Here is a 19,567-nt window from a genome sequence, read left to right as displayed (position 1 = left end):
AGAAATGGATACACTTTGTCTACTTCAAAAAATGGTATAGGCGAATTAGCAGGCTTGGAAGGATCTTTATTCTTTCCATTTCGTTTTACAATATTCTTTTTTGATACGAATAATTATTTGCCATGCATTTTATAACGAAATATGTTCAATTGATAAAATAATTTTGACATCTTTTTTCTCTTTTACAAAATGCTTTCTTCTACTACTGCTCTTTTAAAATCGATACATTTACGCAAACATAATCACTTTTTGAAGTAAGCATCAAAGTAGACGATAAACTCTTTATATAAATAGTCTTTCACGTTCATTGTTGAAAAAATCAGGAATTTTCTTTAAATACTCTTTTTCTTTCCGCAACTTTTACTGTTTGTGTCTCAGAAATCGAGTTTTTTATTGCTAGTATTTGATATGGTCGATGATTCTCTTTCTTCATCTAAAAAACTGGTGTTCATCGACTTTCCAAACATATCCCCATGCCTAGCATAAACACAGAACTAGATAGGGCAACGTGCTTTTCATTCCAAATATCGGATATTGTATTCTGTATGTGTACCACAACAAACTATATTTTGCCATAATATATGACCGGAGAGATTTTTTCATCATAAAAATTAAGTCTTGAAGGCTATTTCTACGTGCTTAGAGCACAAATAAAACCTTCTAAATTACTTTACAGAAAAAGCGCTCTTTCAAGTTGATTACTAGTATGAAAAGGTCTCTTTTGACGTTTAGCAACAGACAGTAGCCGCTCGTAGCTTTCTGGAACTCTTAAAGCAATCAAGGATAGCCTTTGTTTATTAAGTGCAAAGCCAGCCATAAGTTCTGATGCCACTAAGAGGAATATTCGTAAAAAATAGTTTAATGAGAATTTAATATATTCGCTAATGATTAACAAGTAAAGGATATGGGCTGATTAAAACTGCAAAAATAATACAAAAAATGTATGTTTTGGATTTTCGCTCCTAACATAATGGACTTTAGTTTTTCGACCCTTTTTTTTCAATTTTTTTGACAACATTTTTCATCAAAAGTTGAAGAATTCTTCACTCATTGAAGGAGAATCTTGGCCAAATCTTTACTCAAGTATGGAAGATTTTCTCCGTCGATGGAAGAAAAATACAATCAATCACACTGCCTAAAAATAATTGTTCTCCAGAAATGTTTTTCTGTTGATACAAGTAGTATACTTACGCATTGGTATTGATTTTGTCAAATCGATACTCAAAGTTCATTAATTTATTAATTTATTAATTCTATAGAAAAAACCCTTTTAAACACATGGCCCAATGTGGTCCTTGGTTGCTCGGACTTGATCGATTCATAAGAATGATTATACTAAGCCAAAGTTGCTTTAAGAAAACAAGAGAAAAAGAGGAATAGAAAGGAGAGTGTTGATCTAATGTTGCGTCTGGGCGTGGTTTTGTAGCCAGAGAATAAATAGAAAGATTTAGTTGGACGTTGAAAGGAGTAGATTGTTTGTGATAGCACATTACATAAAGGTGATTTGGGATAAAAGAAAATCTATAGAGGCCCATTTGGTACTCCAATAAAGTACAGAGCGGACATTCTTGAGCGTTTTTATGAGCTTGGTCAAGAACACTTTTGCATTCTCTAAAGCTACCTTGAGCAGTGTCTAAGGACGATGTTTGGCCTTGTAGAAGTCCCTTGATGCATGTTTGACGGTTTTTCTGAGAGAATTAGCCAAACTAATTAGGCAGTAGTTGACTAGATCAGTCGGGCTGCCCTTCTCATGAATTGGGACTACTTGTGTGACTCATCAACAATGAGGCGTGTATGGCCAACGCCAACATAGATCAAAGATATGGAAAGTCAGGAAGCCACTAAAATTTGTGATGTATATACAGAAAATAAAGCTAGAGCCATGAATAATTACGTTAATAGCCGTAGATGTTAAAAACCTCTCGTGAATGTAATGGATTTACAAAAAAAAATAGATATATATGTTCAAACTCCATTAACATTTATGCCGACTTACAAGTATGCCATTTGTGTGCATAGAAAAATATTTCTCAGAAAAAAAAATAAAAACCACTGCTTTAAGATAAATCAAGAATATTTTTTGTGAAAAAAAAAAAAAAATTTCTAATTTTCTGCTTGAAATCTAAAAAAAAAAGCTTGTTTTTCAATTTTTCAGTTTTAAATAAATAAACGAGTCTACCAGATAATGATCTTACTGCTTTATTCTAGAAGATAGATTACTGGCTGGTAGACTCGTTTTTTATTTTTAAACAGAAAAATTAAAAAACAAGCTTTTTTCTAAAAAACTTTAAGCAGAGAAATAAGAAATTCCTTTCTTTTTTATTTTTCGTCATTGCAGAAAATATTCTTGATTTATTTTAAAGTAGTGGTTTTTATTATTTTTCAAAAAATATTTTTTTGAGTACGAAAATGGCATACTTGTAATTTCGGCATACCTGTTGGTATTTCTGTTATTTTTGAAATGCTTTTTTTTTGTAAGTCTATCATAATGATCATAAAGGCCTGAGGCACACAATTCTTCCCATAGTTTTTTTCATTGCTCTAGCTACTTTTTTTAGAGATATAAGTGCCTACATTGTGGTGTATGGTTGCAATGGTTGCTATGATGCTATGATTGCTATACTCTATTTGGCTTCGGGCTCACAAGTCAACTACACCCTTTTCTTGGACATATTTTAGCAGACTCTAATCAAGCAAGCGTCAGATGAAAATTTAATTTATAAAGCAACTGTCAGCCGTCGACGACGTCTTCACTTCCCAAATGACAACTTCAGTAATTTGAACTCGTTCTTAAATCCTTTTAATTATCAATTTTTTTACCAGATTTAACCTTACAGAATAAACACAATAGCCATAGACGCCATAACAACCGCCATAACAACCACCATAGGGATCATAGTAGCCATACACAACAGTATAAGCGATTGCATTTTTCCATTAGTGAAATAAACCTTCCGTATTTGAATAAAGATTTGGTCAAGATTTTCCATCTCCAAATGCATAATTCTTCCACTTTTGATGAAAAACTTTTTCTATCGCTTACGCTGTAGTAATATCTCTACAAAAAAAGTAGCTAGTGTGATAAACACTACAATTAAAAAGACAAAATAAAGTCAATCAGAACCGAAAACGGCCAAAAGAAAGTTGTTCTTTATTACACTCTGTTATTTCTCTCCATCTATATAAAATATAGCATCCCTTGAAGGAAATTAATATCTTTTCATGAATTCCATTGAATGCAATCGTTGGTGTCTTTACGGATGAGGGGCGCATAGATCCCCTACTGTTTAGTTTGTAGTAATAATCAATCTGACGGTAAATAAAGAGACTGCATAATTTAAAGTACAGATTCATGGTTCAGTGTCAACTTCACTCCTGAATACTCCTGCAGCCCATTACGGTGCAAAGTCACTCTAAATCATAGTCATGTAGATAGCCGTGTATACAACAGCTAGAGCAATGAAAAAAACTATGGGAAGAATTGTGTGCCTCAGGCCTTTATGATCATTATGATAGACTTACAAAAAAAAAGCATTTCAAAAATAACAGAAATACCAACAGGTATGCCGAAATTACAAGTATGCCATTTTCGTACTCAAAAAAATATTTTTTGAAAAATAATAAAAACCACTACTTTAAAATAAATCAAGAATATTTTCTGCAATGACGAAAAATAAAAAAGAAAGGAATTTCTTATTTCTCTGCTTAAAGTTTTTTAGAAAAAAGCTTGTTTTTTAATTTTTCTGTTTAAAAATAAAAAACGAGTCTACCAGCCAGTAATCTATCTTCTAGAATAAAGCAGTAAGATCATTATCTGGTAGACTCGTTTATTTATTTAAAACTGAAAAATTGAAAAACAAGCTTTTTTTTTTTAGATTTCAAGCAGAAAATTAGAAATTTTTTTTTTTTTTCACAAAAAATATTCTTGATTTATCTTAAAGCAGTGGTTTTTATTTTTTTTTCTGAGAAATATTTTTCTATGCACACAAATGGCATACTTGTAAGTCGGCATAAATGTTAATGGAGTTTGAACATATATATCTATTTTTTTTTGTAAATCCATTACATTCACGAGAGGTTTTTAACATCTACGGCTATTAACGTAATTATTCATGGCTCTAGCTTTATTTTCTGTATATACATCACAAATTTTAGTGGCTTCCTGACTTTCCATATCTTTGATCTATGTTGGCGTTGGCCATACACGCCTCATTGTTGATGAGTCACACAAGTAGTCCCAATTCATGAGAAGGGCAGCCCGACTGATCTAGTCAACTACTGCCTAATTAGTTTGGCTAATTCTCTCAGAAAAACCGTCAAACATGCATCAAGGGACTTCTACAAGGCCAAACATCGTCCTTAGACACTGCTCAAGGTAGCTTTAGAGAATGCAAAAGTGTTCTTGACCAAGCTCATAAAAACGCTCAAGAATGTCCGCTCTGTACTTTATTGGAGTACCAAATGGGCCTCTATAGATTTTCTTTTATCCCAAATCACCTTTATGTAATGTGCTATCACAAACAATCTACTCCTTTCAACGTCCAACTAAATCTTTCTATTTATTCTCTGGCTACAAAACCACGCCCAGACGCAACATTAGATCAACACTCTCCTTTCTATTCCTCTTTTTCTCTTGTTTTCTTAAAGCAACTTTGGCTTAGTATAATCATTCTTATGAATCGATCAAGTCCGAGCAACCAAGGACCACATTGGGCCATGTGTTCAAAGAAAAAAAAACTTCCATGAATTTGACAAAACTAATATCAATACGCAAGTATGCTATTTATGTCAACAAACAAACATTTCTGGAAAGCAATTATTTTTAAACTGAAAAAATATACTCTCACCACAGCGTGATCGATTGCGTTCTTCTTCCATCAATGGAGAAAATCTTTCGTAGTTGATTGAAGATTTGGTCAAAACTTTCCTTCAATGAGTGAAGAATTTTTCATCTTTTGATGAAAATTTTTTTCCATCGCTTACGTTGTAGTGCCTTTAACTTTAAAAGAATCAGATTAAATTAAAAAAAAATTAAAAACGAAAGATGTTGTCAAAAATTTGCATAAATTTTTCATAAATTTTTCATAAAATTTTTCATAAAATTTGCATAAAATTTACAAATATTATCAACAAAGAGTTGTTTTTTTTAAGTCTATTACGTTGAGGAGCAAAACAGTTTCGAAAATCCAAAACACATATATTTTTTTCTCCATTATTTTGCTATTCCTTGCAGTTCTTTGCTATTCCTTGCTATTCTTTGTCGCTATTCGTCATTTTTTATCCCACTATAAAATACTATCTAGTTCTTTCATGATCTTCTTCTACTCAACTAGAGTAATTAAAATTATCTGGTACAGTTGCACCTGAAAATTCTTTAGTGACTCTTAAACATTACCCACTAAGGCTATATATTACAAAATCAGACTATCCTGTATAAAAAACGCGCGTGTCTGTTGCAACAAGTCCATTTTAGCAGATGGTACATGTTTTTTAAAAGCAATCTTTCCAACCAACTACGGTACTTTGATCCCGGATATTTTGTGCTGACCTCAACACATACAATCATCATTCCTCTTCACTATTTTCAATCCAATTTTCGGCTATTCTTCTAAAAGTTCTTGTCGATATACCACGCAGTATCAACATTAGACACAATCATCCTTGTTCTTGTAACTTCTCTTTCCCCAACTTTTTCTCACCATCTTAAACGCAAAAGAAGCATTCTAACGACCAAATTGCATTACTTTTCAATGCTCAATGAGGCAGATTGAGCAGTTTTGTACGATTCATGCCGTCTCAGTATGCAAACATATATCTAGAGTGCGTTAGACATTTAAAAGTCATTTTTTACAGCAGCTCTTGATTCTGAGGATATTTTGAGTATTGCTTGAGCTGTATTTTGCTAAAAAATCAAACGGTTGCTAAAAGTAGCTCAGATTGAGATCAGATTGACTTGGCAGTATGGGGAAAATGATCCATTTTAGTGCTTGAATCTCAAGGATATAAGAAAATATACTGCTTATCGACCACACTTATGATATAAGGCGTAAAATAGTCTATATTGTCTTTCGTGTGCAGTTCTCACTTTTTATATGCCCTTCTTAGATTTGACATTTAGAGCAATTTTATCGATGTCAAATTGCTGCCATTTTCAGTGTTTTCAGCTCATTTTTGGTGCATCAAAATAGTAACCAGTATTTTCTAATTTGGAACTTGTACTACTACTCCCTTAGACCTTAGCAATACATTTGTGGTTTATTGAATCTGGTTTTGAGGAATATGATGTACCATATCGAGTTATGATGCGGATAAGATGTCTTTCGTATATATTACACTTTATTTCATTATATAACTGGTTTTAAATTGGTATTTAATGATGCTTGTAAATCTTGAGTAGTTTCCAATCTTAAGGATTCTTCTTTGAGATTGATTTAGTCCGTATATTGTATAGTCTAAATATAACAGTATGCCAAAATTGTGTTTTTAGAGGTTATCAAATGCTTTAGTCGTCAATTTTGCAGAAATCAGAGAGAGAGAGAGAGAGAGAGAGAGATCTTCTGAAGTAAATATATAAATGTGTAATTATGCTTGGGTTTCTCTCAATACAATATGTCATTGGTTTCGTTAAATTGTGCAAAAGATTTTTCGCTTTTTTAAAGGGAATCTGTATTGTTAATGTATAACCAATGATACAATAGCAGCTATTAAAATACAGGCTAACTCACAAAACTGTACATACAATGGTGTGATTTTATTAATACAGTTCTTTTATAGCCTAATAGCTCAAAGTATAAGAACAGAGTTACTTCTTGAATCATCGGTATAGTTGTACCTAACATAGTCTGTCAGGTTCACATTGCATTGCTAAATCTAGTACTACTAAATCCAAGCACAGTCAGCATATTAAAAAAATACATAGTTTGCGATTACTGATTAACTTTTGATTCCATCTGATATGAGCAAAATCAATTATGCACACTATATACTCAATACACTTTTCATCTTCAGTTTATGGCTTTCTCGAATACCAAGCGTATTATAGGATCTTCGTTTATAAACTAACTCTACAATTCGTTTTTGAATAACTTTGACAAGCGTAATGGTTTCACCAGCGGATTGGCGGCCCGCTGCAGGTGCGGGTGTTTATCAGAAACAACCATCATCTTTACCGTCAGGTTCCCTTTTTTTTTAGTTTTCTATCTTTGAGCATACATAATAGAGCATATTCATGCAAAAATATAGCAAGTTTCGAAAAAGTCAAAAATCGTCAATTTATCCTTATGATCCCGGTAGAAGTTTATATTTATTTGAAATGTTTTGAAGACTGGACCCTATGGGGTAAATGTCTAACCATCAGTTCAAAAAAAGAAAAGTACAAAAAAAAAATCATAGAGTGATAACTATAAGAAAAAAAGGGCAGGAAACATAGACGATCATGTACTGTAGTGTATACAGGTAAGAAGAGATAAGAAAGAAAAAAATAAAAGGAAAAGATAGGTGCATAATGGAAGTATAAACACCACAGGATGGAGGACAGAATTAGCTGTCGATTTGTACTGAATATAGCAAGGTTATCAGCCAAAGGAGAAAAGCCAAGCCAGAGGTTTCTTTTTCTTCGCTTGAGAAGGCCCTGTCGGGAAGATCCATACTTTCAATTTCAAGAAATAGTTGGCAAATGATTGGACACCGATCTGACCATCGTGCGTAACGGTCAAATCTTTGAGCTTGTAGGCTTGGAGGGCATGATATTCTAGGCAACTGATTCAAGACATAATTAATTGGATTAGGCTGTATATCAGCTGGTAACCGTAAGCGTTCAGCAGCGCACAGGCAACCGAGTACATGTCTTCGACTGACAGGTGATGTGCCACATGAGCAAGTAGAGGTGTACTTTGGAATCCACCCAAGACGCCAACGGAGAACTCTTTGGCGGTCATAAATCGACATAGGTAGCAGCAAGAGAGGACCAATCTGGCCAACAAAAGGCCTGCAGGCAGAGAGAAGGACGGGGGCATTGGTTTGTGCACGAAGAGCATTCAAATTGCGCTGACGAAGTCCCAAAAGTTGCTTCTTGGCGTTTCCATCAGCTTCAACCCAGCTGGAGAGCGTATTGTAGCTATCGCTAAGGTGTAACCAAATGTGATTCTTGTTTGATACTTGTGGCCAGAGAAAGATCTGCGTTTGCCGAGCAAAGGGGTATGTATCAATGTGTGCTATTATTTGCATTATCAGTGTGTCTTCTGGAAGAGTTTCAAAACGGATCATCATCTTGAAGACAAGGTATTCTTTGCGTTCGGCCAGAGAGGGAAGGTTGGTCATCAGTTTGAACGATCCGGTTGTTCCCTTTGAATGGCTATTGATGCAGAGTCGCAAACAGGTATCTTGTGCATGTTCTAGAGTTGCAAAATCAGATTTTCGGTAAAGACCAAGGCAAATACCATATTCCAATTTTGGACGTATAAAGATACTGTAAAGACGAGCAGCTGTCAGTTTAGAAAAACGAATTTGCTTGAAGAATCCCAGAGAAGAGAACCCAGCATGCATAGCTGTGAGAGCAGACCTTGCGTTTCGACGAATCAAAAGAGAGACATCAACTTGAGCCTTGGTGTTGAATGGAATGCCCAAATATTCGAAAGATGACGCTATTGGTATTGGCGTATCATAGATCGAGTATGGCTGGCTAGGAGCAGGAGCGTCATGATACTCTTTACAAATCTTCAATTCTCACTATTTTGCGATTTGTGATCGATAGAGGCATTGCAGATATAACATGCCTTAGTGCGAATTGTTTCTCTAGGCCTATAGAACACACTGAAAGTGTTAGATTTACAAAAATACCATAAAAAGTGTACGCTACAGCTCAAAAACAGAAAACACGTTTTTGAAGAATAGCTCTATATTTTACTAACAAGTATACTGCGTTTTTTACATCATTTGATGCGTCGTGTCTATATATACTAACTTTGTTAATAGACTTCTCCGATAGCTTTTCGTTTTTGGACAGTTTTAGTCCATTATTTCCCTTGGCTTTTTTTTTTTTTTTTTTTTTTTTTTGTATTGGATGAAAGTTTTATTTGGAAAAATAAAATCACCGTATAAATGGAAACTAGTGTATGTGAAGCAAAGTGACTAGTCATATGAAATATCTTGAAAACAATGCTTTTGTGGAAGCATTCAACACGATTATATGGGTCTTATATAATCCCAATAGAAATAGCCGTCATCTAGGCTACCCTTCAATATGTCCTAAAAAGAATATATTGAGTTTTTCGTTCGTTGCTCCTTAGAGTCAGTATTCTTTATATTTTGCCTTGTTCAATGCTACAGATGGCTATACCAATACTACAAGTAAAGGACACCATTCCACAATGTCTTCAATTACTTGGCACTTAACACAATTGTTGATACCTAAGAGATACAGTCTTTCACAAGAGTTTATAGCAAAATCCGGAGCACCACCAAGAGTGACCAGACCAACTTACTAAAAAATTCTTTAGACGAAAGAAAGGTGGTTTTGGATTCTAATCTTTAACATCAAAGTATCAATTCAATCTCCGTTTTGCTGTTATGATTCTGTCCATGCTAAGCTCCAAGTCTAGAGCATCCCAACTTTTTTTCTTATTTCATTTAACCATGTTCTTATTTGATGTTAACAAATGACTTATCTTTCCCAGGAACACAGACCAAATGTGTTATAAAAACATCCTTCTGTAAATGCACAGAGTCTTCAAGAGCCAACTCTATTTGGAGTTGATTCTAAGGACTAATAAACAGCGTCTTGAGACATGTTTTTTTTGCGTATACTCTTCTAAAGAGAACCAAGGCTTTGTTTGATCTACCTCCTGTCAAATATCCGAAAGGTCGTGACTTGTTCATAATTCCCTTTTTTGGAAAATGTACTTCCTTTCCGACCAACGCTTGATACAATAGCAAAAGAAGCAAATGTAATAGACCTTCTCTCATCACCACATTGTAAGTAGGAGATATGTAAATCTAGAGCTTGGATTGTGTGTTTGATGGATGGATGGATGGTGATCGACTGGAAATGGATGGAATATTGACACTTATTTTATTAGAAGACATACCATGCTTGTTTCAAAGCAGAACAGAAAGGTCATTTACGAAGCTCTTTTCAAGGGTAATTGTCAGCCAACTTGAAACGACTAGTCAGTTTGTTGACGAGTATTTCTATAGACGGTGCTCTTGTCGCCCCCAAGGACTACAACGCTCCCAAGCACACTGAACTTGATGTCCCCAATCTCGAAGTCATCAAGATCATGCAATCCTTGACCTCCAAGGGTCTTGTCAAGACACAATTCTCTTGGCAATGGTACTACTATACCCTCACTGATGAGGGTATTGATTACCTCCGTGAATGTATGTTACTTGGTTAAAATGATATATATTCATGTTTTGCATAGACCTTCATTTGCCTCAAGAAATTGTTCCTGCTACTTTGAAGAAGTCTGCCCGTCCTGCTGCTCCTCGCCGTGCTTGTAAGTAAAACAATAACAAGGATATGCAGATGTTAACAATGCTTTAGTTGGCGGTGAAGGTCGTGAAAACCGTGGTCCTCGTGGTGATCGTGGTGATTACCGTCGCAAGGAAGGTGCTTCTGGTGATTTCAAGCCTGAATTCCGTGGCGGTCTTGGTAAGCTACAACAATGCTGTTAACATGTATATTTATTTCTGGATAGGTCGTGGTAACCGCGAATAAATGCAATATAAATGTTACATATATATAAAGTTACATGGCATTATTTTGCCTTGAATCACATGAATTTCTTTTTTCTTATGATTTTGCATAACATGTACCTGAATTACTTATTTCACTCAGAATCATTCCGGGCCGAAAGAGAACCATAATACTTATGTCCGGAAGATAGGTTCTGCGGTATGAAGGCTGTGTAAGCTGATGGCTCAACCAGTTCTTTCTTCAACACTCAAGGTAATGCATCCATCCTGCAATAGTCATCGATAGCACATCCATCTCTTTTTACAATACAAACAATCCTTTAAAACGGCATAATTTTAATTTACAACAATGGAGTAAATAGACACATACACAACATAAACCTTCATACAACATGATTGAATATCCTTAAAACACAACTTGTTAATGACGCAGATCCCATTTGATAATTAGCAAAAGGATGTGCTCGATGACTATATGTATATGCACTGTTATACATGTATGCTTATTTCAATTCTTCCTTGGTAGAATTAAAAATGGGTCGTCGTCCTGCTCGTTGTTATCGTTACTGTAAAAACAAGCCTTATCCTAAGTCTAGATACAACCGTGGTGTCCCTGATGCCAAGCTTAGAATCTACGATTTAGGTCGTAAGAAGGCTTCTGTTGACGATTTCCCTCTCTGTGTTCACTTGGTCTCCAACGAATACGAACAACTCTCTGCCGAAGCTCTTGAAGCTGGTCGTATCTGTGCTAACAAGTACATGTCCAAGACTTCTGGTAAGGATTCCTTCCACATGCGTATCCGTGTCCACCCCTTCCACGTCACCCGTATCAACAAGATGTTGTCTTGTGCTGGTGCCGATAGATTGCAAACCGGTATGCGTGGTGCTTTCGGTAAGCCCAACGGTCTTGTTGCCCGTGTCAACATTGGTCAAATCATTTTCTCTGTTCGTTCCAAGGACTCCAACAAGGCTGTTGTCATTGAAGCCTTGAGACGTTGTAAGTACAAGTTCCCTGGTCAACAAAAGATCATTATCTCCAAGAAGTGGGGTTTCACTCCTTTGTCTCGCGAAGAATACGTTGAAGCTCGTGCTGCTGGCAAGCTCAGACCTGATGGTTGTTATGTCAAGTTTGTTCCTCAAAAGGGTCCTCTTTCCAACTACTTCAAGGAAGCTGGCAAGGTCTAAATTTGTTTGTTCAAATAAACCAGTTTAAGTTATGTGCGTTATTATCCGATTAAATATGTACATATCCTCTCCCTTTTTTTTTCTTTTTATTATGAAATCTTTAAATGCTGTTCGTTACTTGACATTGTCTTGCAGTTTAGTAGGACTTGCTAGTCATTTTGCTCAATGTACATTATTCTCTGTCTATCAAAGTCAGGCAAGTGACACTCTTACGCAGGAAATATCCAAATTAAGGCATTATTTATATAGACAGGAGTTCCTAGTTGGTTTACAGCAGGGCATTGGCAGGTATACATTCATTTTTGAATCATTCAACTCAATTGTTCTAGTACCTGGCATCGTATGTAGCATATGGTCTGTCCATTGCAAGCGCATTCATGATATGCATTCATGCTACATGTTGTAAGCGTGGACATATAGTAAGAGGAGATAAACTGCTAGGAATTGCCAACACCATTGTACTGGCAGGTGCTGTAGTGATCAATACGTTCACAGACACTCAAGAGCCATGGACACATGGTATTGTTGAATTCAAAGTACCAGCCAAAGGCTTTATCACCTTTTGCTCTTTACTTGATCAAGAACATGATGCTACTTATCCTCTTTTATTTCAAAGGTAATGGATTCATGAGAACAGGAGATTTTTGTGTTGATTCACTGTAGATGTTTATTGTTTAATTGTACTTATATCTTCCTTGTGGCAGTATGTGCTTTATGGATTCTACTTGTGCTTATTTCTTGTTCTGTCAGACCAAAAGAAAAGCCCCTTATGGAACAACTCCCTCAAGCTCCAATGTACCATCTTTGCGCAACAAAAAAGAAGCCAATATTGTTTAACCATTCCGATTTTCAGTATTTTGATCATTCTATGCCACTCTATAGTACGCCAAAAACGCCACGAGTAGGCATAGCCAGAGATCAATGTAACAGTAACAAATTATCTCGTCATCACTTATCAAATGGACTGAATTCACCATCAGCTACTTCGTCATATATTGTAGACTATAAATCTTAATTACTAAAAGTAAGATCAAGGTTGCTGTTAAACTTTCCAAAAAAAGAAGATGAGGGGGGGGGGGAGGTTCTCTACTTGTGTCGTCTAAATTTTGTGATTTTAGATGATATGCAGCAGTATTATTTGCAGTGGGTAATGGGAAAACAATAACTGCCTTTTCACATGATGATGATGACAAAGTGCATTCAGCCATATTTTATTGTGAAACTAAACATTACTGTGTTCTCAAAAGCGCGGTTTGGTTGAGCTTTGTTAGCAAAAGACGTATAATGCGAATTTGCTTTGTATCTGTCTAGCAATGAACTTATTCCATTTTTTCAGATACTAAAAGATACAATTTCCTTTACTAACCTAAAAGAAACGACACCTTTTCCTTTTATAGAACTCTAAACACAAGCTTCTCAGACTTAAAAACTAAATGAACGCCCGAGAAAAATTCATATGACATAATGGCTTTGTTTTATTGCATATAGTTGCTTAATATTGATAGTTGTTGTTATAGTACTATGCATACGTTAGTAGCGAGTGATGGCTTATGAAAAGACAAGCATGGGAAAAAACGAATGACCAATTATAGGATATTCTTGTTGTTGTTTTCGTCAAGCATCAGAATTTTTGGGATCAATGATATCAGCTAAAAGCGTACAAGAAGAATGATGCATACCATATTCAGGAACACAGTAATCACATTGAAGAATCGGGAAAATTCGTTCAGGCACAGACAGCTGCTCAATATGACTTGAGTCGTTAGTACTAACATTAATGAAAGTGTTCTCATTGACTGTGGAGGGCGTCTGTGTGGCATTCTGATATTGAGGCACCCCATATGATTGTTGCCAATTTTTTCTGTCCTTGGAAGGGGCTGGTAACAATATCCTCCTTTTGGGGGCAGATTGTTGCTGAATGACAGGGTTTTTCATGAGATATTCTCGCTCAATACATTTGTTCTGGTGAGTAGTGAATCCAGCATTTCGAAATCCACGTTGGTCATATCTTGGAAACTGTTTTTGACAGATTTTACATCGAAGGAACTCAATATGACCTTCCATTCTGTATAGTTGGATAGTCAACATTCTTTTTTTTTGTCAATATAGAAAAAGAGGATATGATGATTATAAACTTTTTTTTTATTTCTTTTTCAACAATCACTTTATTATCATGTATTACACCATCTAAATCAAGAATGTATTATATGCAGTTCGTCGAAAGAAAAAGGCAATTATCCGTTCTTTTTGAGTAGTTTAAACAAACATAAAATCAAAGCTATTTTTGGTGTCACACCTTTTTGATTTATTTATAATATACATTGTGCAATATTCCTACAAAGAATATTTGTTTTTCTTCTATTCACACTAGGAAAAGAAGAGGCCCAGATAGATGCTTTTTCTCCATATTTGTCCAATTAGTTAATCTTCAAAGACAAACTTCTACTTCTTCTATATATGGTGGAGCTTCTGATTAGGCATAAAAATCATTGCATTAATATGTCAATGTCGGAGACGAAGACAACTTGAGAAAGCTTGAAAAATAGAAAATTTTGATTATCGATAGAAATATTTGGTTATCACAAATAGAAAGAAAAGGACTTGTAGCAGTTCTTCCAAAACTAAATTCACTACTTATAAGCTTAAATAGTCTAGCTAATGGTCTTTCACTTGTTCTCTGTTTTGCATGATATTTGTAGGCAGATTTAGGTTCAAAATCATAGATTAGAGAAATCAACAATGATTATACTTTTTTGATGTCTAAACCATGGCAAGCGGAAGAGCCTAACCTAATTTAGGTGCTTCTTTAACCATTCATATATCTGAAGATTCTTCTTCCTTCAATGAAATTGAGATATCCGAAAGATTCTTAAAAAATACAGCACAAAAGTATGGAAAGAATACAAGTTTATAGATTTAGTTTTATAGGAACTGTTATACATTTTTTTTCTTTTCTGTTCTATTTGTAATGGGTATATTGATGGTCAGACATTTCTATCGATAATCAAAAATTTTGTTTTTCCAAAAAAGCACTCTATTTCACTGTATATATATATATATATATAAAGAAGGGGTGAAGGGGAAAGAACTACCATCCGTTCTCTGCATTTTTTGTACGGAGATATTCATAAATTTTGTTTCCAGTCTGATCTTCACGGAGATGAATCATATAAACAATGCTAGTTTTTGTCGACTCGTCCACTAACAAGAATGTAATACGTTTTGGACTGATTTTTTCTACATTTCCGCTTCGAACAATGGCGCTGACTAATTTGGTCTTATCATTTTCGATTTGGATCAACATTCTTAAACTTGGAGACTGCTGCGAAATACGCATCGTTACGCTACCAAACGTACTCCAACTTGATGTTTCGTTTTTAACAAAAAGCTTTGCCTTACATTGCATCACTGGCTTCAATGTCTGAGGCACATTTACCGTATCAACAGGTTCAGGATCATCATAAATATCTTCTGTATGTTGAAGACTAGGCTGTATCATGGTCATATTCATGGATTCTTGATGTGCTTGTTGCAAAATGCTGAAGAAAATATTGGCGTCTTGAGGATGCTGGAAATGAACCAAATAATTTTCTTTTTGCGTGCCCAAATAGAGTGAGATGCTAACATCCGTAGGTGATGGATGTCTTATCACTGTATCCGACAAAATCCAAGCGTTCAAATACAGTTGCCCAGTATTTTGCAGCTCTACTGAGACACATGTATAATTACTATGTGTCAATCTCACTTCAAGCAAACACCGTCCTTCTGCTGCATACCAAGACTGGTCATTCCAATGAAACACTTCACATTGCTGATTGCTGAAAAGAACTTGTCGTATTTCATTACCCGCATTATGTAGGCTAGGACTACGAGGAAAATTGAAATCTTCTGCAGAATGATAATGTTGAAGCTGTTGGCTAGGGGATGGCGAAGGAGCATTAAACCTAGCAGGTGCCTGTTGCTGTTGGTTTTGTTGGTGTTGTTGGTGTTGTTGGTGTTGTTGGTGTTGTTGGTGTTGTTGGTGTTGTTGGTGTTGTTGGTGTTGTTGGTGTTGTTGGTGTTGTTGGTGTTGTTGGTGTTGTTGGTGTTGTTGGTGTTGTTGGTGTTGTTGGTGTTGTTGGTGTTGTTGGTGTTGTCGTTGTTGTTGTTGTTGTTGGTGATGATACTGCATTTGTTGTGGATGTTGAGGTGGATGTTGAGGTGGATGTTGAGGTGGAGGAGGTCTTCTCATACCGTTTGACATATGAGGAGAAGGTGATTGGTGTCCCATAGGCTGTTGTGGATAACCAGGTCTATGTTGCTGATGAGGTGGTGGAGAAGGCATTGGCTTATTGTTATATCCCATAGGAGGTCTTTGCTGAGCCATAGGCGGTCTTTGTTGAGGAGATCTGTGATGCATAGAGGATGTTCTTGGAGCAGCATGAGAAACTTGCGTTGGACGGTTTGGTTGATGTCTATCATTTTGTGATAAATAGTCATCTGTTTTCTGGGTCACTGCTTGCATTGCTTTGGGAATAACAGCTCGTTGAACCTCTACAGCTCTTGGAGAGGAAGGCTTACTTCCTTCATTGTTCTTCAATCTATCAGGTGAAACAGGCGAAGAATTGATTTTGTTCATTTGTTGATTTGGGAAAGAAAGAGAGGGATCAAGTTCAGATGCTTTTGAGATTGATATTGTTGCAATTTGGGCAGTAGGTGGTTCAATATAGGTTATTTGAACATGGGAAGCAACTTTAACTGGATCTTCAGCAGCTGGTATTTGGTGATTAATAGGAGGCCAATTATTGTTCTTCACGTTGGACTTGTCTTTATTTGGTGTTAGGATAATTTCTTCTTGAGCTTGAGGGCTGTTCGAGACATCAGAGGCTGTCTTTGGAGCTTGAAGAATAGCTTCAGGTGATTCTTGGCTACTATAGGCATGATTGTCGTAGATATCCATGATTGTATCTCGATACTTGTTATTGTCGTCTTCTTCATCAGAGCTTTCTAAAGGAGACACAACTTCAGACTCAGAATAGAAAGTAACAATATCTGTGTTTCGAATGTTGGCATTCTTTTTTTCCACCATCTTTTTAGCATCTCTGGCATTCATAGGCATTGGCGGCAAACGAATACCATAGTTTGTAATAGGTCTGTTTGAAAGCATTTTTTTCTGAGCAGCGACACTAAGTGTTCGAGGGGCAAGCACAGTATCTTTCGAAGCTTCAGCGTCCACACCAATCCACGTGTTTCTAATTTCCTTGGTCTCGGCACACAATACAATCTGCTTCTTTCCTAGTATCGAGAGTCGAACGATATACTCTCCTTCTGCTTCCCTCTCTAGTTCTTCGGCTTTAACCGTAATATCACTGATGGGGATTGCAGGATACAAAAGCATGAATTTACCAGATTCACGACAGATTACCAAGACTTCTGTAGTAAGCAAAAGGTGAACTCGAAAAGATGATTCAGACAACATGATAAAACTATCCTGCATCACAAGTTGCGTTCCTGGATTTGAGATATGTAGCTGATAATTCTAAAAATACAACAATCAATTTGTTGATCTCTAATAATAGAGTTACTTACAATTTGCTCGCCACTATAAAGATCGACAACCTTTGAGCAATCAACCTGCAACTCAAATGCTGCTAATTCAGGATCCTGTTGTGGTTTTCTTGGTGATTGAAAATTCGTCTGGATAAAAGGTAACTGAGGCGGCTGCATAGTACGAACCATCTTCATGATGGTGTCAATTTGCTTATTAGCATTCAACAAGAGTGTATGATCAGCACGTCCAGGATCCGTACTCTCTAACAGTCTCTGTGTATTCTAGTCAGCATACAAACAATAAATAGGTTTCTTCTCCTTACATTGTACAATCCTTTATAGTATTTGAGTTGCTGAATAGGTGCATTGAACAGAGATTCCAATGTCACTTCATATGAAGCTCTGGCAGATAATTCCTATTTTAACAGTCAATACAGTGCCACTGAGAGTCAATGTGAGATGTACCTGAAGTACAGATCGCATTGCTGCATTACCAAGAATATCTTGACGCTGATTCAAGTTTGGAATAAAACTTCTTGAATAATTTGCATAAGGCACTTCTAGATCATTAACCTAAGCATATTGTTAATACTCATTCAAGGAACTTACTTTTGCCTTACCCATTGCATAAGTGCATCACCGAGATCACTGATAGGTTGAGAATTAGTAGCAATTTTGGTTAGTTTCTATAGAATGGTCAATAGGCAATCAAATTGGATCAAATCAAAGTACCATGCAGAATCGTTTGTTTGCTTTGAGAACATCATGAGCGTATTTCAATAGTTCAGAAAAGTCGGGTGCAGCTGAATTCATTTGTCTTATCCAGATAGGACCAATATGCTTTATTAAAGAAATTAGTTTAGCTGTAATCTGTAGCTGTTGCTTACCGAGTCAATCATTTTTAGTGTCTCCATAAAGGTCTGTTCTGTTTCAATAAGCTCTCTTAAAGGGTTGCTGCTAGTCTTTCTAGAGTCATGAGAAAGTTGGGAAGAAGGTGTCGAGGTACCAGTCCTAGGACTGAGTATACCTGAAGAAGATGAAGAGACAGTCGAGGCGGAAAGCATAAAAGAGAAAAGAAGCAAAAAAGTTCAAAAAAGAAGGAGTGTAAGAAAGTTTGTACAAAAAGCAAAGAAAAAGAACAATAATAATAATAATAAAAAAAAAGATGGTCTGAAAGGGTATAGTCCGGTTAAATTGGTAGTAAAGTTTGCACTTGTTTCCGCTCAACCTGATAGGGTCCTCGCAAGATAATAGCAGAAAAAAAAGAGCTATAATCATCACACTCTTTGCTTAGCCAATAAACCAAAAATAAGCGACTTAAATCTCTATGCTTTATAAGGCATGGGCTATGATACCATATCACAGCAATCAAATAGAATAAACATTTATTACATACTGAATGCAATTCATTAACTTGATCCTTTCTTACAGCAATGAAATTTCTAAAAGCCTCTCATCTACAGCTTTTATGGTCTTTCGTACTATTTTACCCTTGAAGAGTTTCATATAATCTATCTTATATGTAAAGTATATCTAAATGGAATTGCTGAAATCAACTTACCTTTCAGCCAACCATCCTGGCTTTTTAACTTTGACAACAAACAGCTCAAAGTTGGTTACAGTAAGTGACTTGTCCCTTCTTTGATACTATCCTAAGGGTTGTAAAAAGTAATTAAAATTCACCGTTTGTGGTTTTTATGTCTTTTTTTTTTTAATGTTGTTCAATAACGTATATAAAAAGGAAACAATGATCTTCATGGCGACTTTTTCACCTTGATTGTTGCAACATACCATTGTTCGCTTATTAGGTCGCCATATTTGTTTTTGTCAAGTTCCTCCTCTTATGGCATCTTATTTATTCTGTGACACCTTGTAACTACCTTTTGTCAACTGACTTGCTCTTCTCAGTTCGACGCTATACATGCTTAATTAAACAAGGAATGAAAAAGGTCTTGAGCAGATAAGTTAACCGGTCGATGTCGTCAACGGCTCTATAGCTTTAGCTTTTTTCAATTGAATTTTGCCATGTTGAATGTGGGTTTGGACAGAGCGAAAATTTTTAGGGGTTATATTTCCATTTATTTGGGTTGTCGTGTAGTCCATCTATTGAAAGAATGTATATTGATTTGATAGAAGCATCTCTTCTAACCCAAAGAAG

The 19,567-nt window shown here is 35.8% G+C and overlaps 5 protein-coding genes across 5 annotated transcripts; 3 read left to right on the top strand and 2 right to left on the bottom strand.

Annotated features, from left to right (window-relative positions):
• Positions 1–10,086: 10,086 nt before the first annotated feature.
• Positions 10,087–10,717, top strand: B0P05DRAFT_592352 (Plectin/S10 domain-containing protein; the record flags this gene model as incomplete). Its single annotated transcript, XM_051582977.1, has 5 exons — positions 10,087–10,138; positions 10,195–10,377; positions 10,422–10,496; positions 10,544–10,651; positions 10,698–10,717. 5 exons carry the CDS (start codon positions 10,087–10,089, stop codon positions 10,715–10,717), a joined length of 438 nt encoding a protein of 145 aa, XP_051429491.1.
• Positions 10,718–11,220: 503 nt separating this feature from the next.
• Positions 11,221–11,969, top strand: B0P05DRAFT_564700 (putative ribosomal protein L10). The gene is given in 3 exon segments (XM_051580871.1): positions 11,221–11,882; positions 11,894–11,896; positions 11,953–11,969. The coding sequence occupies 1 exon segment, from the start codon at positions 11,230–11,232 to the stop codon at positions 11,878–11,880; it is 651 nt and encodes a 216-aa protein (XP_051429490.1). The 5' UTR covers positions 11,221–11,229; the 3' UTR covers positions 11,881–11,882; positions 11,894–11,896; positions 11,953–11,969.
• Positions 11,966–13,050, top strand: B0P05DRAFT_564697 (uncharacterized protein). Its single transcript, XM_051580870.1, has 5 exons — positions 11,966–12,076; positions 12,130–12,168; positions 12,210–12,496; positions 12,544–12,904; positions 12,999–13,050. The coding sequence occupies exons 1-4, from the start codon at positions 11,972–11,974 to the stop codon at positions 12,893–12,895; spliced, it is 783 nt and encodes a 260-aa protein (XP_051429489.1). The 5' UTR covers positions 11,966–11,971; the 3' UTR covers positions 12,896–12,904; positions 12,999–13,050.
• Positions 13,051–13,357: 307 nt separating this feature from the next.
• On the bottom strand, positions 13,358–13,979 carry B0P05DRAFT_564692 (uncharacterized protein). Its single transcript, XM_051580869.1, has one exon. It carries the CDS (start codon positions 13,966–13,968, stop codon positions 13,495–13,497), a length of 474 nt encoding a protein of 157 aa, XP_051429488.1. The 5' UTR covers positions 13,969–13,979; the 3' UTR covers positions 13,358–13,494.
• A 784-nt stretch (positions 13,980–14,763) lies between these two features.
• B0P05DRAFT_519455 (uncharacterized protein) lies at positions 14,764–18,656 on the bottom strand. The gene is made up of 7 exons (XM_051575739.1): positions 18,297–18,656; positions 18,142–18,249; positions 18,030–18,095; positions 17,875–17,982; positions 17,733–17,825; positions 17,449–17,682; positions 14,764–17,398 (listed from the first exon to the last, which is right to left on the bottom strand). Exons 1-7 carry the CDS (start codon positions 18,471–18,473, stop codon positions 14,969–14,971), a joined length of 3,216 nt encoding a protein of 1,071 aa, XP_051429487.1. The 5' UTR covers positions 18,474–18,656; the 3' UTR covers positions 14,764–14,968.
• Between the last annotated feature and the right edge of the window lie 911 nt (positions 18,657–19,567).

Source organism: Gilbertella persicaria (assembly GCF_025201335.1).
Source record: "Gilbertella persicaria strain CBS 190.32 chromosome Unknown B0P05scaffold_76, whole genome shotgun sequence".
Classification (NCBI taxonomy): Eukaryota; Fungi; Mucoromycota; class Mucoromycetes; order Mucorales; family Choanephoraceae; genus Gilbertella; species Gilbertella persicaria.
Note: the sequence above shows the minus strand (reverse complement) of the source record. Positions and strands in the feature narration are given on the sequence as shown.

Coding starts and splice junctions, on each gene's coding strand:
- B0P05DRAFT_564692 (XM_051580869.1), bottom strand. CDS start 13,968: ATGTTGACTATCCAACTATACAGAATGGAAGGTCATATTGAGTTCCTT.
- B0P05DRAFT_519455 (XM_051575739.1), bottom strand. CDS start 18,473: ATGCTTTCCGCCTCGACTGTCTCTTCATCTTCTTCAGGTATACTCAGT. Junction 17,983..18,029: donor GTGATGCACTTATGCAATGG/GTAAGGCAAAAG, acceptor CAATATGCTTAG/GTTAATGATCTAGAAGTGCC. Junction 17,826..17,874: donor CAATGCGATCTGTACTTCAG/GTACATCTCACA, acceptor CTGTTAAAATAG/GAATTATCTGCCAGAGCTTC.
- B0P05DRAFT_564697 (XM_051580870.1), top strand. CDS start 11,972: ATGAAATCTTTAAATGCTGTTCGTTACTTGACATTGTCTTGCAGTTTA. Junction 12,077..12,129: donor TCTCTGTCTATCAAAGTCAG/GCAAGTGACACT, acceptor TTATTTATATAG/ACAGGAGTTCCTAGTTGGTT. Junction 12,169..12,209: donor TTACAGCAGGGCATTGGCAG/GTATACATTCAT, acceptor CAATTGTTCTAG/TACCTGGCATCGTATGTAGC.
- B0P05DRAFT_564700 (XM_051580871.1), top strand. CDS start 11,230: ATGGGTCGTCGTCCTGCTCGTTGTTATCGTTACTGTAAAAACAAGCCT.